The sequence below is a fragment of the Patagioenas fasciata genome, chromosome W (genome assembly GCF_037038585.1).
Source record: "Patagioenas fasciata isolate bPatFas1 chromosome W, bPatFas1.hap1, whole genome shotgun sequence".
Lineage (NCBI taxonomy): Eukaryota > Metazoa > Chordata > Aves > Columbiformes > Columbidae > Patagioenas > Patagioenas fasciata.
The window spans coordinates 56,097,442-56,122,542 of record NC_092559.1 but is presented as its reverse complement, the minus strand read 5'-3'; the positions used below and the strand labels follow the sequence as shown (position 1 = coordinate 56,122,542).

Genomic DNA, 25,101 nt, shown 5'->3' with positions numbered 1-25,101 from the left:
TGAATACTAGACTAAAAAGGTGACTAATTTTTGACAGTATTTCAGTATTCTGCACTGTATAATTAAATGCAGTTAGTTTTTACCAAAATAAATTGATACTTCTCCAAATGAAGTTTCAATTTGAAAACCAAATGGTGATTAAGCAATAATTGAATGTTAATTAAACAGTGATTTAATAATTATTTGAAAATCATTTAAATTATCATGTATATCATCATTTAAATAATCAGTTGGTGATTAGATGATGGTTCAGATAGCGGACAACTTCTTACTGCGCTTGTAATAGTTAAGCTATAGCTGGTTATATTAATGTTGCTAGTATACAATATACTCTCACACCTAATATAAAATGTTGCTTACTTCATTATAGATATAAGTAAGGGGTCTCTCGACCTCAAGGAGTTACCTTGAGAGGCATCCCTTCTTGAGGGGGGCAATCACTGCCATGCAGACTGGTGCTGTACAGGAGAGCTCAATGGGCTTGGTTGGAGGGCAGAGGGCTACAGATATTTATAGTGTAAAGTGATTGACTTCAACCCCCTTTTGGTGTATGTGCAGTTGTGCAGCTGTAGTAGTTTTAGTTTTGTCTAGTCCCAGCTCAGGCTGGTATTGTTAGCTCCTGATAAGACATGGCCTAGGCTCTGTGGTTCCTGAGACAATGTTTGGTTCCTAGTACAATTTTCAAGGTTTGCACAGCAGGGCTGATTTCAGTCAGGCCTGCTTGTCAGTATTGTCTGAACCAAAGTACTGTTCACTCAGAGTGGGTGTATCCATCACATCCTCTCAAATGAGAGACATTCTGTAGAAAATTGCTATCTAATTTTGTATTGAAGTAGTAGTTAATGAGCTTCAGTACCTCATAGCTTTTGCCTGTGTCCCTGATGCATCATCTGACTTGACTGAGAAGTCCCCCTGTGCTCCAGTGAAAGGTTTTCATATGACCTGGTGGGGTGGTGTTTTAACTCTGGCCAGCAACTAATCACCAACAGACACTGGAGCAGTAATTTTCTTGGATGGATGTCTTTTGGCTATTGTTTTTTTCTCGCAGTTCCTGTACCTAAGCTTCTAGTCTCCAGTACGTTCACCATCCCACTTTCTTATGTCCTCCCTGTGGTCACGCAGATAGAACCATAGGGTGGCATGTGGTGTGCACCACTGATAACCCTCTGCCCTGAACACAAAAAGGCTGACTCATAATAGCTAAGGCATCGGTTGGCATGAGTGAGGAAGACCTATCATTCTTTAATTGCTGGGACAATTGTTTGGACAGTTTCTCCACAGCCGAGACGCAGGCCTGTAGGGAGGAAGCGAGATTACCTTTGTATTCTTGGAGTTGTCTGGCCAGTCCATCTATAGTTGGTGCCTCTGTGTCTGTCCAGTTCATTATCGCCAGGGTGTTGGTGTACTATGTCGGTGGACTTAATACGAACTTTTGTCATGTGGACCGTGTGCACCCAATTTCATGTGGGTTTTTGGATACCTGTTTTGTCATCCAGGTTGCTATAGATCACCACCACCACAGCTATTTCCCTCAGATACTTGATACCTGCACTTCGGGAATTTGCAAGATTTTCCTTGAAGGGATACCTGTCCTTCACACCCGATAGGAACCACCTCCAAAGACTGAGGACTCGTGCCCCCTTTCCAATCCCTTTGTCAGTGGCCTTATCTCTAGCAAGGGATCCCAGCTGCCAAGCTTTCTTACCCTCTCATTTCTGACTGTTGGCTCCAATATCCCAGCATTGGAGTAACCAGCTGATAATTTGTTTGCCTGGTTGACAGGTTCGCATTTCTTGCAGCTTACTTAGGGATAGGATCACAGGATGACAGAATGTTAGGAACTGGAAGAGACCTCAAAAGATCATCTACTCCAATCCCCCTGCCGGAGCAGGAACACCTAGATGAGTTTACACAGGAATGTGTCCAGGCGGGTTTTGAACGTATCCAGAGTAGGAGACTCCACAACCTCCCTGGGCAGCCTGTTCCAGTGTTCTGTCACCCTCACTGAGAAGAAACTTCTTCTTAAATTTAAGTGGAACCTTTTGTGTTCCAGTTTGTACCCATTACCCCTTGTCCTATCATTGATTGTCACCGAGAAGAGCCTGGCTCCATCCTTGTGACACTCACCCTTTATATATCTGTAGACATCAATGAGGTCACCCCTCAGTCTTCTCTTCTTCAAGCTAAAAAGACCCAGCTCCCTCAGCCTTTCCTCATAAGGGAGATGTTCCACTCCCTTGATCATCTTTGTTGCCCTGCGCTGGACTCTCTCTAGCAGTTCCCTGTCCTTCTGGAACTGAGGGGCCCAGAACTGGACACAATATTCCAGGTGTAGTCTCACCAGGGCAGAGTAGAAGGGAAGGAGAACCTCTCTCGACCTACTAACCACCCCCCTTTTAATACACCCCAGGATGCCATTGGCCTTCCTGGCCACAAGGGCCCAGTGCTGGCTCATGGTCATCCTGCTGTCCACCAGGATACCCAGGTCCCTTTCCCCTACACTGCTCTCTAATAGGTCATTCCACAACTTATACTGGAACCTGAGGTTGTTCCTACCCAGATGCAAGACTCTACACTTTCCTTTGTTATATTTCATTAAATTTTTCCCTGCCCAGCTCTCCAGCCTGTCCAGGACTCGCTGGATGGCAGCACAGCCTTCTGGCGTATCAGCCACTCCTCCCAGCTTAGTGTCATCAGCAAACTTGCTGATAGTACACTCTATTCCCTCGTCCATATCATTGATGAATATGGTGAATAATATAGGCTCCAGTACTGACCCTTGAGGCACTCCACTAGATACAGGCCTCCAACTAGACTCCGCCCCATTGACCAAGACTTTCTGGCTTCTTCCCTTCAGCCTGTTCGCAGTCCACCTCACTACCCGATCATCCAGACCACACTCCCTCAGTTTAGCTGTGCGGATGCTGTGGGAGGCTGTGTCAAATGCCTTACTCAAGTCAAGGTAGACCACGTCCACCACTCTGCCATCATCCATCCATCTTGTTATGTCCTCATAAAAGGCTATGAGGTTGGTCAAGCACGACTTCCCTTTGGTGAAGCCATGTTGACTGCCCCTAATGACCCTCTTACCCTTGATATGCTTTGAGGTGGCACCAAGGATAAGTTGTTCCATCACTTTCCCATGGATGGAGGTGAGGCTGACCAGTCTATAGTTACCCGGGTCCTCCTTCTTGCCCTTTTTGAAGACTGGAGTGACATTTGCTTTCCTCCAGTCCTCAGACACCTTTCCTGTTTCCCAAGACTTGGCAAAGATGATGGAGAGTGGTCCAACAATGACCTCAGCCAGCTCCCTCAGCACCCGTGGGTGCATCCCATCCGGACCCATGGATTTATGGATGTCCAGATTGCCTAACTGCTCCCTAACCCAGTCCTCATCAACCGAGGCAAACTCCTCCATTGACCTGCCTTCCTCTGGGGCCTCAGGGGTACAGGGCTCCTCAGGAGAGCCTCTGGCAGAGTAGACAGAGACAAAGAAGGCATTCAGTAACTGCCTTCTCTGTATCTTCTGTCACCAGGGCACCCACCTCGTTCATCAGTGGACCTACATTGCTTCTGGTGTTAGTTTTATCTGCCACGTATTGGAAAAAGCTTTTCCTGTTGTCCTTGACCCCTATTGCCAGGTTTAATTCTAAGGAGGCCTTAGCTTTCCTAGTTGCCTCCCTACACCCTCTGACAACAGCCTTATATTCTCCCCAAGTGGCCAGCCCCTCCTTCCATGATCTGTAAACTCTCTTCTTCCATTTGAGCATACCCAGGGATTGAGTGATTTCTGTCTCATTTATGATTTCAATCCCTTCTCCCTCCTGTTCTTCTGACTTCTCTGCTGCAGAACAGCCTGCCTCTTCTGATTCTTTCTCCTGCTCCCTATTAGGAGAAGCTTCTTCATCCCTTACTAAATGAGTTGACTTCCATTTCCATTGTTTCTTTTTAATTATAGAAGTGACTCGTATAGCTGAAGGCTGGGTCTCTGATTCAGCCACAGTGTTTGTATGTTTTCAGATCCAGAGACCCTCTTTACTGCTTGAGGGTGCTGAGCAGTGTTCAGTAGGTGCAGGTCAGGCCCCAGCACAGGGTGATAAGTTGTGCCTCTTTGGAATAGCCAGGGCATTTTTTTTCAAACATTCTGTCATTTTCTCAGGATCTGAGAGTTAAGTCCCAGACCATCAGAGGTGACAACCTTTCTAGATACCTGCCCATATTCTCCCACATGCCTTGTCACCTGTAACCATGCTGCCATGCAGCTTGGGTCATATTCCTAAATAGTTGGTTAACCTTGGAAAAAGCTGAAACAATATTCTGAAGAAGTACCAAGAGGAAGAGATATTGTAACAAGGGAGAAAACATCACGGAATTAGGGGGTGAAGGTGCCATTCTGTATTTCTTCTGCAAAAATAAACCTCTCGGGGTCAGTGTAACCATTAATTGTCTCCATGAGATGATTCCTGAAATACAGTAATGGCATCAGTACAGAGCCCAAATAGCAGATTAAGCTCAAGGCCAGTGTTTTAATAATAGATCTTCCAGGAGAAACACCACTAAGCACTATAGAGCACAGCAAACTGCAAAAGCCAAAACCAGTCTTCAACATGTACAGCAAAAAAGGGAGCATGGCACAGATAAAATAAACTACTATTGAGAACAGATAAATCAGTATTGTGACCAGCAACTGTTAACAGATCATAATTTCTTCTAATACACTCTGGTCAAATCTGTTAACTCAAACCCTTTGAGCCCCATGTTGAGTGCCCAAAAGGACTTGTCCCCCCAGTGGGACAAGGGAAGAATTGGAAGGGTAAAAATGAGAAACAAACTTGTGGGTTGAGATAGACAGTTAAATAATTAGAAGGAAATAAAAAAAAAAATGTAAGGGATTAAAAAAACTCCACTAACTGACAAAGAGGGAGGAAAATAAAACCCAAGAAAGACAAATGATGCAAATGAAAAAATTGCTCACCACAAACCGACTGATGACTAGCCAGTCCCTGAGCACTGTCCCCCTGCCAACTTCCACTCCTAGTTTTATTGCTAAGCATGATGTCATCTGATATGGAATATCCCTTTAGTAAGTTGGAGTCAGCTGTCCCGTCTGTATCCTCCTAACTTCTTGCGTACCTCCAACCTACTCACTGACAGGGCAGTGTGAGGAGCAGAAAAGGCCTTGACTCTGTGTAAGCACTGCTCAGCAGTAACTGAAACATTGGTGTGTTGTCATCACTATTTTCATCACAAATCCAAAACATAGACCTACAGAAACTACTATGAGGAAAATTTAACTCTGTCCTAGCCAAAACCAGCACCACCTGAGTTTGAGATTACATTTAGGGAATAACTTATACTAGCCTTTAATGATTTGTATTTATGCTCTTATTGTAGCTAACTGCATGTCTTTTCAAGGAACTATTCTGTATCTTCTTTTTAGCACTTATCTTCATATGCAAAGACCTAAATAGTAGGTATTCTACAGGCTTTATTATACAAAGTTATGTTTTGATAATACTATTATTTTCTTAGACTATTAAGGGAATCTTTGATTGCTTTTACTTGTGTTTAGTATTTGATCACTCTTGATTAAAAAAAAGTTAATATCTTTTAATGTTATTGTGGTATGGGGTTTTTTATGCATCCTTAGCACACTTTAAAGTATCTATTAGATTCTAAATGTAAATCAAACAAGGATAAATATTCATCTATCATAGCTACTTAAACTGTGTGAAAAATACATGGTGTGCTTGAGATAAATAAATGTCTTTCATGATCAGATTTCATCAAATGTTTTGCTGAAACTGTGCTCAAGAATTGATTGTGTTCATTAAACTTTGTTTTATGATTGTACTTCTAACAAAAATCTTACTGTAACTCTCTTCAGTTTCCTTAAAGGAGATATGTTTATTGTCCATAATGAATTGGAAGATGGCTGGATGTGGGTTACAAACCTACGAACAGATGAGCAAGGTCTTATTGTAGAAGACCTGGTAGAAGAAGTGGTAAGTAATTTTATATTCAAAATTGTTACAGAACTGAGATTTGTGATGTGTGAGGTTTTATCATTGTCATCCCTTTCCTTCCTTCTTTCCCCTTCCTTCCTTCTTTCCCCTTCCTTCCTTCTTTCCCCTTCCTTCCTTCTTTCCCCTTCCTTCCTTCTTTCCCCTTCCTTCCTTCTTTCCCCTTCCTTCCTTCTTTCCCCTTCCTTCCTTCTTTCCCCTTCCTTCCTTCTTTCCCCTTCCTTCCTTCTTTCCCCTTCCTTCCTTCTTTCCCCTTCCTTCCTTCTTTCCCCTTCCTTCCTTCTTTCCCCTTCCTTCCTTCTTTCCCCTTCCTTCCTTCTTTCTTCATCATTAGCGTAGGCTAACATTGAAATAATCACAAACTATTGGTGTTTAACTGCCTGAATTTATGTACTTTTCTAAACTGTCCTGCAGTAACTGAATCTGCCAATTGTTAAATAGTGTAACAAACCTTTAAGTCTAATTCAATATCCGAACAAAGTACATATTCACATGTTATTCAAACAAGTCCATATGCAAATGAATGATACTGTGAACTTATTAGACAGTTCCCTAAACTTACCAGTCCTGATAAAGAACTGATGATGTTTGCTTTGCAACATATGTATTTTGCTCGTAGAGTTTGCTTTACCTGTTTCTCACATCTATATCTAAATTTAAATGGTAGTGTTAGATTATCTAACTGTACATTAGTGGTTGAAGTTCAGGAAAGTTGAGATTTAAGTTTCCACATGTAAAGAAGGACTTGAAGAGTGATAGAAACAGTCTTGTGAAATAATGTATTATGGCTGACTTTCCACTTAGTGAACGAAGTTGAAAACCTCTTCACATAAACTGTGCAATAAGCCATGTAGTTCAAAAATGTCTTGGACTTCTGTAGAAATAAACAGCACTAAGAAGGACTTAACATATGAAGTTTACTTTTCTACACTTAAGCATACTGTTGTCATGCACTTAATATGTTAATTCTCCTATTAGGGAAGAGAAGAAGATCCACATGAAGGCAAAATGTAAGGATTTTTGTTTTGTTATTAAAAGCAAATCATAAAATAACTGTTTGTAAGCTTTAGCTATGAGATTGGGAAGGTGAACCAAAGCTGTATGTACTTGTTTTTTGATCTTAAGACTTTTCTTCTATACTCATTGAAGATGCATAGGTAATTGACATGGAGTCTTGTATTACTTATGCCTAATGTTAATGGGTTTTGCAGTGATAAAATCTTGGATGTGTCTCTGAGTGATCACTTAACCCAGAACATGTACAATGCAGGGTGTGGTGTTTTCCAATTTGTGGGGTTTTTTTAATACACATACAGTTTGCCTTAGAGGTAATTTTTTTTTTCAGTTCTGCTCAACTCTAAATGCAGGAGAGGGAACACAATGTCATTAGAGGAATTATAATGTAATAGTAACACTTTATATTAGCTTCATGTGCTAACACTTTAAGCAAAAAGCAGGAGACTATTAGAATAATCTGTTTGCAGTGAATACCAACTTGTTAAATACTTAAAATCTAATACAGTTTTCAATGAACAATGAATTGGTATTATGGGAAACTGTTGATTGTTATATTATTTACACTAGTAAAGATGAGCAGCAAATAAAAGTTACAGAAAACGTGTAGTAGCTGGATAACTTAATCTGTCCTACATTTGTTTGCTATAATTGCAGCTGATGTTTCCTATATTTATTGCCCAGTTTGCATTCTTGGGTGTGTCTGTTTTTTTTTTTTAATAGGGGAAAATAAAATCATTGGTATGTCTCCAGTCTTCTGCTAGTCAGTTTGGCATAGGAGCATTACAGTAGTAGGAATGCCTTCAAATACAGGAACTTTTTAAACTTTTTTAACATAGCAGTTTGTAGCAGATTCTTAGAGCTTTGACAATGTCAGTCCACTTACTCATGCTGCTCAGAGGATTCCAGGATTTCTGCAAATATTCAAATAGCCAGAGATCATCCTGTAAAGGTAATATAGAAAGCAAGTTAGAACTAGAGCTCTTTTTTGATGCATAAAAAGAGGTTTTCTTTTACACACTTAAACACATGCATGCACGCATGCACACACACACACTATGCAATGAAAGGCCATATTTCTAGCTTTCTTTTAAAGGACAGGATGAGCTTTTAAGATGTAATGTGGTGTGCCACATGTAAACTGGATAGCCATGCAATGTCAAGCTGTTTTCTATAATCATAGGTATCACGTTGTGACTGGACAGATTGCTGTATTTTTTTTTTTAGGATGATGCTCTAATCCAGGACTCTGTGGAAGATGCAAGATGTGAGATTAAAGCAATTAATATTCAGTAGTCTAACAAAACTAGGTTTTTATTTCCTCAGCCTCTAGCAAAATTCAATTTTATTTATTCTGTACAGTATTTGACTTTCATTAATCTCTTTGGGCTTTGAATTTCACACTTCAAATAAATTACTGTCATCTGAGACTGACTTCACATATGCCTGTCAAATTATCTAGTGTTTAAAACTATGCCTTTTCATGTCTAAATGCACTTGAATTTGAACATCTACTTTGTGTTGGACACTTGTATTGAGTCTATATAGCTGTAGATATTTTTATTTAATTTTGTTTGATAGAAAAAGGGAACCGCTGAGTAACATAATGGTTGCTTATATAATCTATATGTACTAGATTTTTTAAAAATAAAGATTAATTCATAGGTGTCAGAGCATTAGATGTCACAACAGCTAAAAAAGAGAGCTGATAGTCTTGCTTTCTAATTTTTCTTTTCATCTTTAAGATGGTTCCATGGGAAGATCTCCAAACAAGAGGCTTACAATTTACTCATGACAGGTACTTTTATTTCAGATGGAAATAGAGTGGTAGTGGAATGACACAAAGTAATCCTGTTTATAAACAGACTGCAGCAAAACCTGTTTTTTCTGTGTGAACATATGAGCATTAGACCTGTGGTTGCTACTATGTTGGAAAAAACCCTCATGGTTGAGCACTGAGTATTTTTTTTATGTTTTCAAGTACAGTTAGTTTCATAATTCTAATTTAAATAGTTAAATAATTTTAAAAATTTGGTTTTATATATATATAATATCTTGGGCTTCATCAAATTTAGGAGAAAATACTGTTATGTACTTATTGGAGAATGTATTATCAACTTTTTTTTTAGTGTCCCAATAGTGGAAATAATTTTTTAAATGAAAACATCAAGATTTCTTGGCTCATATTGTCAAACAACATACCTTAAATATGAGAACAAGAATCTTTAGGTTTTTTTAAAACATTGTCAAACCTTCCATACCATATGCTCTTGTAAAGAGGTGGAAAAAAAGTGGGGATATATTGTCAGCTACAGCCAAATGATTTTGCATTAACTTTGGCAGTTTAGTACTACTTCATCCCTTCTGGGCGAAGAATGGTGATCGCTGTTGGAACTTAGATCAGACTTTCTTCTTTAAGTGTGTAATTCTTGCTAGTTTGTACAGAAAGAGCTTTGATAATAGTTCATAAATGGCAGTAACATAAGTAACAGTGAATAAAACTGTATTATGATATCTTTTCAGTTGGTCAGGTGTGCAGTTTTCTTGTGAGGCCTTCAGATAATACACCTGGTGATTATTCACTTTATTTTCGGACCAATGAAAATATTCAGCGTTTTAAAATATGTCCAACATCAAGCAATCAGTTTATGATGGGAGGCAGATATTATAATAGGTAAGTTTTAATAGTTGTGTGTATTTTATACTTCTGTAAAGAGTTTGTATAATGTATTGCTGATAACTTACTGATATGATCATAAGATTTCAGTATTTCTTAAGAATATACTAAGAGTTTGAACTTTGTAGCTGTAACTAAGCACATTCTAAAAGCCTTCAAAAGCTTGTGGTTTTTTTTTTCTCCTTTTGTAAATGATGTTCTTCACTCTGTAAATTGGATTATGACATGTAAATAGGAGAATGCTGTGTTGTTTTGGAAGCTGCTATTTATAATAGGGAGTTTTGTGTATATGAAAGGGCAAAATTAAAATGTTAGTTTTATCAGAGACATTCAGTAGGGATTTTAAAGTATAAATAATAGAAAGGGAAAAGATATCTTCATTGTTGAAAAAATTCATTAAATTAATAATCTTAAAACATGTGAAACTTGGAATGGGTTTGTTTTCCCATGGGTATAAAAATATGGTAATATGTGCAAAAAGAAATGAGATGTTTCCCCTTTCATGGGAGTAGCTATCAATACAGTTCCATCTTTGATTCTGTGACAACTCTATTAATAAGATTATCAAGACTTATCAGTAGTGAAAACTCACCTTTCTCTTATCTGAGGCCATTTTCTGTCACATAATCAGAAATTTTCCAGACTTGTGCACCTAGAACCAGGACACTCTACATCCCAATAGAGAATTTCTCTCCCTTCCGGTTTGGCTTCTGACTGGGTAAAGATCCAGCAGCTGGTGTGTCTAAAAAAATGTTAAGGTCTCCTAACTAAGAAGTTCAGTGGACTTCATATGATTTCAAATGGACGATGGTTTGAGACTAAGCAATTGGAACCTTATTAACCTATGTATATCCCACACACAGGCTGCTTGAGTACCTTCTATATTAATCAGTCTGGCCTCCAGACATCCTCATTGAGAATCAAGCTAGCTGCATGTCAGCCTTTGATGAAGGTAAATCCTCTTTCGTCCATTCTCTAGTTGCATAGCTTATTAGGAGGATGATAGGCTAAAAGCCCACACCCTAGGTGGTGTCAAACTAATTAGCAAAGTAGTTGAAGTTGTCTCAGTCTCAAATGGCTTTATAGCATCGGATAGTATAGTTCCAGAAGCTTACTGCAATAAGTTATTACTTTAGGAAATTAATTTCCCACTGCTGGATTCACTTGAAGTGTGTACATATAAAATATGTTTTACCTAAAGAAGATATGCTTTTAGAGGGTTTTTTTAATATCTTGATACCTAGGTTGCAAAGATCCTTCTCACTGAAAGAGAACTGCTTGGCTTTGAAAGGCTTCTAGTTTTAGTTGAATGTTTTGGGGAATTACTAATACACTCCTAGGCTCAAATTCTGTCCAAGTTAGTATTTACTGAAAGTTTATAAACAGTATATAATGCAAGGTAGTGATGCAAAATGAAGGTGATAACTGCCCCAAATTATTTACCATGAGCTCTAATGTAGAGGGCAATAAATAGGAAGCAGCAAAAAAGGAATAACTTTCTGTGGACTTCTAAATTCTTGTACTGGTTTATTTGTTATGGACACTGGAAGAGGGAAGTCTTTAAGGTGGATTGTTGTATGGAACAATCAGCAATGGCTGAAAAGCATCAAATGGCATTGAATCCAGAACAGAAACTTAGGAAGTATAAATTTATGCAAGATAATGAAATGATTTATGAGCATTTTTTGGGGCAGAGAGAACATGTATTTTTCTTCTTTATAATTTGTCTAAAAATGCAGAGTTTGTCTTCAAGGTGAAAAACTAGAGGTTGAAGTAGTGCTGCTTGTTTAAATACATCTATTAAACAGTTTTCATTGATCTTTTTTATAATAAGCTATTTTGTTAAATGCTCTGAAGGTATCTGCTTTAAATGTGATACTAGTATCAGACTGGAACTTTAAAAAAATCCTTGGTAGTAGTGTTGTTCCTCTTGCTTTTTTAGTGATTATAAGTGGGATTTAAAAAGTGGATAAAATAAAGCCAAATCTGTTCTTTGTTTGCAGAGTATTGATTATAGTGGTAGTCACATAAATTGTAGACCAAGATTTTCCATACAAAAATAAGAGCCTGAAGAATAGTAAGGAAACCAACTCAAAAATTGACTGTTGCTTTATTTCCCAGGTAATTTGAATATCCAGACATGGGGCTGGAAGATCCACAACCTATATAAGCAATGCTATATCTCTGCCTATATTTCAAAAGACAGACAAAATTATTTGGGGTGATCATGGGGAAAAATCCTGGGTACATATGCATAGGAAGACTACTTTTTCCACTAACCTTTTCCTGTTGCATAGTCTTCTACCATTCTGTATATAAATTGCTCAAAACTTCTATCGATGAGTATAACTAACAGACTGTATTTACACTCTCTCAGATGGAGGTCTGATTTCATTATTTGTCATATCATCTCTACAAAACAGCCACTCTGTAGTCTTTTAGTTGTCTATCTGAAGGTCCCAATATATAGGAAATGTTAGATACATATTGAGTGAATTATTTTGACTATATAATGAACTAGTATTTTCCCATGGACTTCAGTAAAGTATGTAACTTCTGTGATCTTTCTGTTTATTCCATGGATAAGACAGACAGGTGACTACTGGGGTAATATCTACTTTTTCATGTAAAAATTGGCAAAGTCTGTTGTGGAGGATGGGGGGGTGATTTTACTGACTGGATCATGAAATCTCAAACAGAAAATATATGCTTACTACCCTGTGGCCGTACCATCCTGAACATGTTCTGTTTCATCTCATCCTAGAAGCTAAGCAACATTGGGCCCAGTTAGTACTTGGATGGGAGGCTGCTTGGGAATACTGAGTCTAGGTGTTGTAGGCTTCTAACAAAGGGCCGTGAAGATGATGAAGGGATTAGAGTGTCTGTCATATGTCTGTGATTCTGTGATATGAAGACAGGTGGAGAGAACTGGGACTGTTCAGCTTTGAGAAGGCTTTGGGGGATGGGAATCTTATCACTGCATATAAATACTTGATGGGAGGGAGCAAAGAAGAAAGAGACAGACTTTTTAGTGGTGGACAGTTAGAGAAAAAGAGGCAGTGGGGCACAAATTGAAATAAAGAAAACTCCATCTGAAAAAAAAAAAAGGAAAAAAACCTACACAATTTTTTTTCACCCTTTTTTTAAAATTTTTTTCCCTATTGTGAGGGTGATTGAGCACTGGAAGAGGGTGCCCAAAGAGGTTGTGGAGTCTCCATCCTTAGAGATATTCAAAACACGACTGAACAAGGTCCTAAACAATCTGTTCTTATTAACCCTCCTTTGAGATGAGGACATTAACTAGATGATTTGGAGGTCACTTCCAACCTCAACTATTCTGTGAATAACTTTCATGTTTTACAGGTTTTTTTTCATGTTCCATGTATTTTTGTTATGTTGATGTGTGTTTTTTTGGTTAGTGTGTTTGTTTTTTGTTTGATTGGGGGGGTATTTTGTTTGTTTAGAATAGCTCCAGTTGGAAGAGACCTACAATGATCATCTAGTCCCAGGCTGACCAAAAGTTAAAGAATATTACTGAGGGCATTGTCCACAGACAGGCATGGGGCATTGACCACCTCTCTAGGAAGCCTGTTCCAGGGTTTGACTACCCTCTTGGTAAAGAAATGTTCCTTAATGTCAAGTCTGAACCTCTCCTAACACAGATTTGAGCCATTCGTATGCATCCAGTCACTGGATACCAGGGAGAAGAGATCAGCACCTCCCTTTCCACTTCCCCTCCTCAGGAAGTTGTAGAGAGGCAATGAGGTCGCCCCTCAGCCTCCTTTTCTCCGAACTAGACAAACCCAAAGTCCTTAGCCACTCCTCATAGGACATGCCTTCCAGCACTTTGACCAGCTTTATTGCCCTTCTCTGGGTGCATTCAAGGACTTTAACATCCTTCTTAACTTGTGGGGCCTGGAACTGCACACAGTACTCAAGGTGAGGACACACCAATGCTAAATACAGCAGGATAATCACCTCTTTTGACCAGCTGGTTATACTGTGTTTAATGCACTCCAGGATGCGGTTTGACCTCTTGGCTGCCAGGGCACACTGCTGACTCATGTTGAGAATCCTGTCGACCAGAAATCCCAGATCCCTTTCTGCAGGGCTGTTCTCCAGCCTCTCCTCTCCCAGTTTGTTCTCAAGTGTATGTGAAGATATGTGATATCTTTCTGTTTGCAGTGTTTGGCTTGTTCAGTCATTTGAGCTACTTTAGTGGTAAGACAATATACAGTGACCATCTGAGTTGAGTTTGTGTGGGGGAGAAGAGAGCTAAGGAAAAAAATCCCCTTAATTGTTCAATCAAGGCATGAAGTCCTAGTCTGTATTGTACTTGAACTCCAAAATTACTTTTCCAATACAACTCAGTTTATTCTTTAGCTCATTTTACAACATAGGAAGAAATCAGGAAATTGCTTCTTATGTTGAGGGATGACTCCTGTTTTTATAACCAAGGAAGGAGAGGAGAGACGTTAACAGTCAAGGTATTCTCGATTTGATGAATGAGGAAAAAATGATATAAAGCTTATTTATTACTGATTGCCCTCATAACAAGATGTTGGCAATAGCTGTTCAACATGCAAAATACAAATTATTATTTTATGCAATGTGGTAAAACTTAATTTTTTATGGAGAAAATGGCAAATGCATATTGCACATTTATTAGATTTTTTTTTTAGTAATACTGAGAAATTCAAGTCACTTTACAAACCTGAAAAAGAAAAATGTTTGTGGGAAGATTCATTGACTTAACAAGCATACACTAGTTCATAGGTTTAGAAGAATGAGGTAGAGCAAAAGCAAGCAAAGATATCTTACTTCTGTTTTATTTACATGTTTTTATGATCATTTTTATATTTTTCTATATCTTTCCTTTGGATAAAATTTTATCCAGTTGTAATAGGCCAAAGATCTATCACTTGTACCTTACTGATTACATTTGTACACAGAGATAACAGTATATATGAAGTGAAAAAACACATAAAGTATATTTTTATTCTCCACTTAATCACTTAGTTCTTTATTTTCAGGTTAATATTTTGTATATGAATAATTCATTTGTGATGTTAATGTTACTTCTCTTTATTACAATGCAATTTTCAATAACTGCAAAAATAAGAGCAACTAAAAAATATGTTAAAATTTATCTTGCATCTGTGACTACTTCTCTCCTGATCCTTCAAAATACAATTTAAAGCTGATTCTGGTAATTATAATGCAAGTTTCCTCATAGAGGAGTGTTACTGACTGGGTAGTTAATTTAACATGATAGCTCAGTGATTTTGAAGTATAATCTGCATAATGCATGTTAAAAACCTTCTTTTTTTTTTTTTAATTTCCCACTCCTGTCTTCTTAGAAGGAAATTGCTTTGCACAGTTTGAAGTATCTCCCATTCCCCTTCCCTAGTTGCTCTAGGACTTCGAAAATTATTACCAATAAAATAGCAATTTTCAGCCTGATTGGAGAGCTAGAAAATGCACGTGTTACTTGAATGTAGAAAAGGTAGCGTACTTATTTGGCATTGTGATGGGTTGATCTTAACTGGCTGCCAGGTGCCTGCCAAGACCATCTTTTACTCCCCTTCCTTAGTGGGACAGGGGAAGAAAATAAGGTGAAAACCTTGTGGGATGATATAAAGGCAGTTTAATAAAGAAAAACAAAGGCTGCACATGGAAGCAAAGGAAAATAAAAATATTTATTCTCTGTTTCCCCATCAGTAAGAGATATCTAGCCACTTCCTCGGAAGTAGGGCCTGTCAAGGTTTAAGGCAAGGCGGCAATAAACCGTGGCAGACGCTCTCTGTTACCCCCTCACTTCCCGCCACCCCTTTCCTTTAGATTGGAAAGATGATAGGAAAGATAAGGGAAAAGGAAGAGAGACTTAGACTTCAAGTTGGAGAGTTTTAAAGGATTTTACTAATGCTACTAATAAACAGAGAATATATATACAAAATATACAAAACCAGTCTTGAGTTCTTGATGTGGATTTGGCGTCACTCCAGCAGCGGCGGAGCTGGGTGTGCGGAGCCGGCGTGGCTCCAGCAGGTGCAGCTCAGGCCCCCAGAAGTCATGGGCTGGACTTCACAGCAAACCGGAACCTGGTTGCAGGGATGCAGGGCCTGAGGCCTGTAGATCACAGGCAGACAGACAAGGTCCTCTCTAGATGCCAGCCATGGTCGAAGAGAGAGTGACTCTCGTGATCACCCTCTTATATAGGGGGTATGACGATTATGAGATGGAATACTTCCTTTGGTCAGTTCTAGTCACCTGTTCCATCCACCCCTCTTCAAACACACCCCTCTCACAACAGAACGTGGGAAAACTTATCAGTCTTTCTTGGCTACCATAGTAATAAATCTAAACATGAGCTTCTTCAGCATTCCATTGGTCTTCTTATCAGCACCGAGTACAGCATCCTCAGAAAAAATATGCAGGCTAAAACTCAGAAAAGTACAGCCACCTAGAAGAACTTAGCTGAAAGAAAAATCACTAAAAGAGAACTGGTCTTGTTTTTAACAAAACCAGGACATTCCACCCCTTATTTCATACCATTTGAGTCGTATACAAATCACTACTGCTTTCTGCCTGTCTTCAAATGTATATACACACACACGAAAATATGTATATCACTAGTACATGAGTGCAAGTCTCTCTGTCACAGCAGTTTCTCTAGGCAGGAGAGATGATGTGCAATCTGATGCAGTTTGTGTCCAAGAATTGTAAGTCAGAAGTGTCAGTCTCAGGCAAGTTACTGGACACCACTCGATGAGGTTAGCTCAGGGTTCATCACCACCACTGCATCAACCTGAAAGACACTTATGGAACACTGTTAGTGTCATGCAGCAATTTCCCTCATACAGTTTGAAATTGGGTATTCTCACCCAGAATCAAATCTCCTTGAGGTACACATCGGACTTCCCCATCCTTCAGCATCACCCACCAAGTACATCCAGGCCCTTGAGAGAAAACAATCCCACGAATGGGTTTGCTTTTGCCCAAAGCAGGAATAACCCAGACAGCTTTTCCTAACGTGTTCCTTCCATGCACCGCAGGGACTTCATCCCCTTCCACTGTATGTAAAAGCTCTGATTGATCAGGGCTAGCTCGATTGATTGATCCCCTGGTGTTAACTAACCAGGTGGCTTGTGCCAAATTCTTCTCCCAATTTTTAAAAGTTCCACCTCCCATTGCCTTTAGAGTGGTTTTTAACAAACCGTTATATCACTCAGTCTTCCTGGAGGCTGGTGCATGATAAGGGGATATGATATATCCATTCAATACCATGTTCTTTGGCCCAGTTGGTTATGAGACTATTTTTAAAGTGAGTCCCATTGTCTGACTCAATTATTTCTGGAGTACCATGTCGCCACAGGACTTGTTTTTCAAGGCCCTGAATGGTGTTCTGGGCAGTGACATGAGACACAGGATATGTTTCCAGCCATCCCGTGGTTGCTTCCACCATTGTAAGCACATAAGCGCTTGGCGTGTTCTAGGGAGTATAATATAGTCAATCTGACAGGCCTCCCCATATTTATATTTCAAGCACTGCCCCCCATACCGTACAGGCTTTAACCTTTTGGCCTGCTTGATTGCAGCACATATTTCACAATCATGGATAACCTGTGAAATAATGTCCATGGTTAAGTCCACCCCTTGGTCCCGAGCCCATTTATATGTTGCATCCTGTCCTTGATGCCCTGAAGCATCATGGGCCCACCATGCTAGAAAAAGTTTACCTTTATGCTGCCAGTCCAAATCCACCTCAGCTACTTTAATCTTAGCAGCCTGATCTGCTTGCTGGTTGTTGTGATGTTCCTCAGTGGCTCGACTTTTAGGCACGTGGGCATTCACATGCCGTACCTTTACAGTCAGATTCTCTAGCCAAGCAGCAATGTCCTGCCACAATGGGGCAGCCCAAATAGGCTTGCCTCTGCACTGCCGGTTATTTTGCTTTCACTGCTTTAACCACCCCCACAAGGCATTTGCCACCATCCATAAGTCAGTATAAAGTAATGGCCACTTTTCTCTTTCAGCAATGTCCAAAGCCAACTGTATGGCTTTTACCTCTACAAACTGGCTTGATTCACCTCATCCCTCATTAGTCTCTGTGATTTGTTGTGTAGGACTCCACACAGCAGATTTCCACTTTCGATGTTTTCCTACAAGACGACAGGATCCATCAGTGAACAGGGCATACTGCTTTTCAATCTCTGGTAATTCATTAAATGGTGGGGCTTCCTCAGCACGCATCACCTCCTCTTCTTCAGGTGATACTCCAAAATCTTTGCCTTCCGGCCAGTCTGTGATCATTTCTAAGATCCCCGGGCGATTAGGTTTCCCTATTCGAGCCTGCTGTGTGATTAATGCAATCCACTTACTCCATGTAGCTTCAGTTGCATGATGCATGGAAGAAACCTTACCCTTGAACATCCAGCCTAGTTCTGGTAATTGGGGTGCCAGGAGGAGCTGTGCTTCAGTACCCGTCACTTCTGAAGCAGCTTGAACTCCTTCATATGCTGCCAGTATCTCTTTCTCAGTTGGAGTATAATTGGCCTCTTAGCCTTTATATCCTCTGCTCAAAAATCCTGGAGGTTGACCTCGAGTCTCACCTGGTGCCTTTTGCCAGAGGCTCCAAGTAGGACCATTGTCCCCAGCTGCAGTATAGGGCACATTCTTAATACCTTGTCCTGTCCAGACTGGTCCAAGGGCGACTGGATGTACAATCTTTTGTTTAATTTGTTCAAAGGCTTGTCGCTGCTCAGGGCCCCATTGAAAGTCACATTTCTTTCGAGTCACTTCATAAAGGGGGTGCACAATCTGGCTGTAATCTGGAATATGCATTTTCCAGAAACCCACAACACCTAAGAAGGCTTGTGTTTCCTTTTTGCTAGTTGGTGGGGACATAGCTGTTATTTTGTTAATCACCTCTATCAGGATCTGGCGACGCCCATCTTACCATTTAATTCCCAGAAACTGAATCTCTTGGGCAGGCCCCTTGACCTCTCTTTATGGCAAAACCAGCTTTCAAAAAAAATTGAATTATTCTCTCACCTTTCTTGAAGACTACTTCTGCTATATCACCCCATACGATGATGTCATCAATGTATTGCAGGTGTTCTGGAGCTTTACCTTGTTCCAGTGCAGTCTGGATCAGTCCATGGCAGATAGTAGGGCTGTGTTTCCACCCCTGGGGCAGTTGATTCCAGATGTACTGGATACCCCTCCAGGTAAAGGCAAACTGTGGCCTGCATTCTGCTGCTAAAGGAATAGAGAAAAATGCATTAGCAATGTCATTTGCGGCATACCACTTGGCTGCCTTTGACTCCAGTTCATATTGCAGTTCTAACATGTCCAGCATGGCAGCACTTAACGATGGCGTAACTTAATTTAGGCCACAATAATCTACAGTCAGTCTCCATTCTCCATTAGGCTTTGGAACAGACCATATAGGACTATTGAAAGGCGAGTGAGTCTTACTGATCACTCCTTGACTCTCTAGTTGTTGGATCAGTTTATGAATGGGGATCAGGGAATCTCGGTTGGTGCGATATTGTCATCTGTAAACTGTCATGGTAGCAATCGGCACCTGCTGCTCTTCGACCTTAAGCAGTCCTACAACAAAAGGGTCGTGTGAGAGACCAGGCAAGGTAGACAGCTGTTTAATGTTTTCAGTCTCTACAGCTGCTATACCAAAGGCCCATCGATACCCTTTTGGGTCCTTAAAATACCCACTCCTTGGGTAGTCTATACCAAGGATGCACGGAGCATCTGGACCAGTCAAAACAGTGTGCCTTTCCCACTCCTTTCCAGTTAGGCTCATTTCAGCCTCTAATACAGTCAGTTCCTTAGATCCCCCAGTCACTCCTTCAATACTGACAGATACTGACCCTTTATGATTCGATGGCATCATTGTATACTGTGCACCAGTGTCTACCAGGGCTTTATACTCATGTGATTCTGACGTACCAGGCCACCGAATCCACACAGTCCAATAAACTCTGTTGTCATTGTCCCTCTTCTCCACCTGGCTGGAGGCAGGGCCCCACTAATTGGTGCTTTGCACAGTTTCTGGTAGGGAGACACAAGAATCCCTTCTACTCTGTCTGGAAAGCCTCCCACTGGAAACTGGAGTAGCTTTTCTTTTGGGAGCTTTCTTTTTCAACTCACGTACTCGTTCCTGTAGGTCAGCAGTGGGCTTGCCATGCCAATTACTCATATCTTCTCCCTGGTCACGCAGAAAAAAACATAATTCACCTCGTGACATGTTGCGTTTTTCTTGGGCTGATGCTGCAGAAGGGCATCTCTTCCCAATAGCTGTGGCTCAGGCCCGTGCATGTGACGAGTAGGATCTGTCTTCCCTTTTGGACAGTTTGTCACACAGTTTCTCCACAGCTGCCACACAGGCTTGTAGGGGAGAAGAAAGAGTGTCTTCATACTGCCACAACATGTCTGCTACTTCACCCACAGCTGATAGACTGTCTTTTGAAAGGGTGAGTAATCCTTAAGTGCGGGCATAAGACGGTGGTGTGCTCTGCACAAACTTCTGCATTATACCTCGGGTACATGGCGCTTCATCAGGATCTATAGTTGTCTGTGGGTCACTGTAAATTATCTCTCACACAGCCAGTTCTCTCAGATACCTAATACCTCTTTCCATAGTAGTCCATTTGGGTGGGCGGCATATGATATCATCTTTTAAAGGGTACCTGATTTTTACTGCTGACAAAATTCTTTTCCAGAGGCTTTGACTTAGTTTCTTCTTTGCAATTGCCTTATCAATGCCACCATCTCTGGCCAGGGATCCCAAATGACTGGCTTCACTGCCATCTAAGTCCAAACTATTGGCCCCACTGTCCCAGCATCAAATAAGCCAAGTGACAATTGACTCACCTTCATGACGGCTAAAGTCTTGTTTCACAGTCCTCAGCTCCTTCAGAGATAAGGAGCGTTCTATTAGCTCGTCCTTTGCTGGTCACTTTGTTGTAGAAAGACCCACTGGTGGCTTTGCTGTAGTAGCCTGAGATAGCAGTGGAAGGAGTTTAGAAAGGGCTGTGGGAGGAGCTGTAGAAGGGCCCTCTTCTTCCTCCTCTGATTCTTCTTCATCATCACCTTGCTCTATTCCAGAAACAACCTCTCCCTGCTCTGTTGTAGAAGGACCCTCTGCTTCCTCTTCTTCATCTTCCTTCACAATGGATTCCAATTGTGCTTTCTTTTGCTTCCTCTTTGTTGGGGCAACCAATACTGCTGAAGTCTGAATGGCCACATTACATGTTGTGGGGGTCTGAGTAGATGTAGAAACTGATGTTGCAGTTGTAGTGGCTGCTGTATCCAAGTCAGGAACTGGAGCTGCTGCAGAGTCTGTCAAGGGGGGTTTACTGGCTGTCACGGACGTTGTAGCTTTAAAAGCGGCAACTCCTGCCGCAGGAGTTAGAATCGCTGCAGTCCTCCTAAACAGTTTTATCACTAGCAAAGACTGACACACATTCCAGAGACCCAATAACACCAACAAGCTTCGCTCAAAGGTCCAGGGATATTCAAAATTCCCAAAAGCATCTGTAATTTGCTCTAATGACACAGGCAGAGAATAGTTAAATAGCTCTCCTAAAATCTCACTCCTGAAACTGAGAAAACAAAAGGCACAGGCCTCTTTAATTTCTTCTGTTTCTACTGGAGAATTCAAAAAATGCATACTCCCGAAGTATTATAACAATGAGTAGAAATACATCATGGACTTAACTAAAATCACATAAATCAGTGATACACAACCCAGGACCAAAACTCTTATAACAAGTTCATCTCTTCTTCCAAAAGTAATGTTCTGCACAAAAACATAAACAAGAAGAATTAACCCCAAAAAAGGCATTATTAAATCCAAATAGATTTGCAACAACATCCTTAAAAATCAAAAACAAACTCAAACCACAGTCTGCTTTATGACCCGTAAAGCACACAGATCTATCGTTTCCCAAAGTTTCCTCCCACCAGAGAATTCAAACACAGGCCACGCACATCAAAGCCCAATGCTCTCTCACTTACGCTACCCAGTAAGCTGTTTACATTAATTGTCAGATACTGCTCATAGCACATCTCAGTCAAAACCCCGTCCCTGCTCCGGCGCAATAAAATCTGTCACGATTTCTCACGCATATTCAAGTCATGGCACCAATAAAACCTGTCACGATTTCTCTTATCCCCATACTCTGTCTCTCTCTGTATGGTCTCTTTTCCCTGTATGGGCCACCAATTCAATCTGTCAAGGTTTAAGGCAAGGCGGCAATAAACCGTGGCAGACGCTCTCTGTTATCCCCTCACTTCCCGCCACCCCTTTCCTTTAGATCAGAAAGATGATAGGAAAGATAAGGGAAAAGGAAGAGAGACTTAGACTTCAAGTTGGAGAGTTTTAAAGGGTTTTACTAATGCTACTAATAAACAGAGAATATATATACAAAATATACAAAACCAATCTTGAGTTCTCGATGTGGAGTTGGCGTCACTCCAGCAGCGATGGAGCTGGGTGTGCGGAGCCGGCGTGGCTCCAGTAGCTGCAGCTCAGGCCCCCAGAAGTCATGGGCTGGACTTCACAGCAAACCGGAACCTGGTTGCAGGGATGTAGGTCCTGAGGCCTGTAGATCGCAGGCAGACAGACAAGGTCCTCTCTAGATGCCAGCCATGGTCGAAGAGAGAGTGACTCTCGTGATCACCCTCTTATATAGGGGGTATGACGATTATGAGATGGAATACTTCCTTTGGTCAGTTCTAGTCACCTGTTCCATCCACCCCTCCTCAAACACACCCCTCTCACAACAGAACGTGGGAAAAATTATCAGTCTTTCTTGGCTACCATAGTAATAAATCTAAACATGAGCTGCTTCAGCATTCCATTGGTCTTCTTATCAGCACTGAGTACAGCATCCTCGGAAAAAATATGCAGGCTAAAACTCAGAAAAGTACAGCCACCTAGAAGAAGTTAGCTGAAAGAAAAATCACTAAAAGAGAACTGGTCTTGTTTTTAACAAAACCAGAACAGGCCTCAGTATGCATAGAGGTTGCTTTGGAAGACAAATGCCTTAATAATGAATGCCCCCCTTTCTTTTTTTTTGACTTTTATTGCTGAGTATGACATTATATGGTGTGGAATATCTCTTTGGTCAGTTTGGGTCAGCTGTCCTGGCTATATCCCCTCCCAACCTCTTGCCCACCCCATGCCTGCTGGCCTTTGAAGAGCAGGGTTGGAGAGACAGCCTTAATGCTGTGAGCACTGCTCAGCAGTAGCTAAAACTGGTTTGTTATTAAATGTTCTTGCTACAGAGTACTGCAATATGATAGCTGGTATGAGGGAAGTTAACTCGATCCCAGCCAGACCCAATACATGTATTTTCTATAACTAATTTAAAATATTCTATGGAGTTTAGAATTAGTACATTATGAGTGCAGTTCTGTGAATTTTCTTGACTACAGTGTAGTAGTACATTGTAATTGCTGCAAATGAGATTATGTTGTTTAACACTTGCTTTTTATTATAAATTTGTGAGGAAATGTAGTGTGATTGCATGGAAAAGCAAATTATTATATGGAGGAAAAACTAATTTTTTAACATTTTAAATCGTATTTTTCTTATTTGAACAGTATTGCTGAGATCATTGAACATTATAGAAAAGAACAGATTGTTGAAGGATATTACCTTAAAGATCCCGTTACAATGCAGGTAAAAATTCATCTTTGAGCACTTGTTATTGAAGATATTGACTTAATCTACAAATATTTATTGTATAGGAACTGAATTACAGCATAGGTATCCATGATAGTTAAAACAGCATCCTGAATTTTTGTTTTGAACTTGTGAGTTTCTTTCATTTTATCCTCATATGCATTCCCTTATCTAAGGTTGACTTGTAGTAAACAGAAGATATGATAAGCTTTGTCTGTGCTCTGGGGTGTAAATGCTCCATCTTGTGGCCCCAGCTCTGATCCCTGATTGAACCAATGCTGTGCCTTAATACCATATTGCATTGTGGGGGGAACTAGGCTGCCCTCCATTCCTCTGTGTCTGTCTGTGGTTGAGACAAACTTGAGGAAATTTGAATTCTGAAACATCCTTGAAAAGCTTCACCTAGTAACTTTCTTTGTTCTCCATAATTCTTTTTGGATCATGCCAATCATCTTCACTTTGGCACTTTGTGTATCCAGTTATGGTTCCTGTATCAATAACTTTCCTTGTGTTGACTAATTTTCCATTTAAGACTGCATCAAATTCTTTTAAGTTATTTGGATATATTTGTGACTTTTTTTATAAAAAACCAAAACAACAAACCAACCAACCAAACAAACAAACAAAACCAAAAAAACACAGACTTATTGGTGGTGTAATTACATTTGGTTGTGTATTCTCCCACATACTGTCATGCTCTGTTGTCACAGAGGCACCCCAAAGTCAGTTTTAGGCGAACAAGTTCCAAAACAGACTTTATTCTGACTGGAAAAGTACAGCAAATACCCCAACTAGAAACAGGTTTTATACAATTAGTTAGCACTCTGACAACATAAAATACAGGTTTGGATATTGTGGCAGTTGCACTTCTACCCCTGAGAACTGGTGTGGCAGTTGCACATCCCCCTCTGAGAACTGGAGCTTTCAATGGGGCAGTTAGTGGCCCTTTTGTGGGACCAGAGTCGGTTGACAGGGTCGTTAGCAGAGGAGGGGCCCAGAGAAGCTGAGAAGCTTCTGGAATGCCCACAACCAGATCTGATCAGACTATAAAATGGGGTTCCCGCCGAAGATTCCCTTTGTTGGGGTCTTCTCGGAGCAGGGGGTCTGCTGAGCCAGAACCCTCCCCTTAGACTGGAACGTCATCTAAGGAAACTTCCCGAGATTGGGAGCGTCTCACCTCCTTGTTTGGGTGAGTGATAATTTACTGAATATATCCTCGCCTAACCCAGGCAAGCGTTAGTTTACCCTGAGTCGGAGGGCTCTGGTGTGTTTCTTGTGAGTGTGTGCATGCATGCTGTGGATCCTCATTATTCTCATTTCGCTGCAGCCCAATAATCTTCTCAACTGATATCCGAACCTTTATTTTATGTTGTCGGAGTGCTAACTAATTGTATAAACCCTGTTTTGGTCAGTTTATTGGCTGTACTTTTCCAGCCAGAATAAAGTCTGTTTTGGAACTTGTCTGCCTAAAACTGACTTTGGGGTGCCCCCATGACAGATATCAGTTGAGGAGATTATTGGGGTACAGCAAAATAAGAATAATGAGGATCCACAGTGTGCATGCACACACAAGAAAGAAAACCAGAACCCTCTGACTCCAGGATACCCACAAGAAATAATCACTTGCCTGGGTTAGGCAAGGACTCACACTTGCCTGATTAGGCAAGGACTCATTC

The 25,101-nt window shown here is 40.6% G+C and overlaps 1 protein-coding gene across 1 annotated transcript in view; it reads left to right on the top strand.

Annotated features, from left to right (window-relative positions):
* LOC136115688 (ras GTPase-activating protein 1-like) overlaps positions 1 to 25,101 on the top strand; it is a 107,955-nt gene that overhangs the window by 33,643 nt on the left and 49,211 nt on the right. Inside the window, exons 5-9 of the mRNA XM_065861895.1 lie at positions 5,888 to 6,005; positions 7,002 to 7,033; positions 8,783 to 8,835; positions 9,561 to 9,711; positions 23,344 to 23,422. Coding sequence (XP_065717967.1) covers positions 5,888 to 6,005; positions 7,002 to 7,033; positions 8,783 to 8,835; positions 9,561 to 9,711; positions 23,344 to 23,422 — 433 coding nt within the window. The remainder of the gene's footprint in view (positions 1 to 5,887; positions 6,006 to 7,001; positions 7,034 to 8,782; positions 8,836 to 9,560; positions 9,712 to 23,343; positions 23,423 to 25,101) is intronic.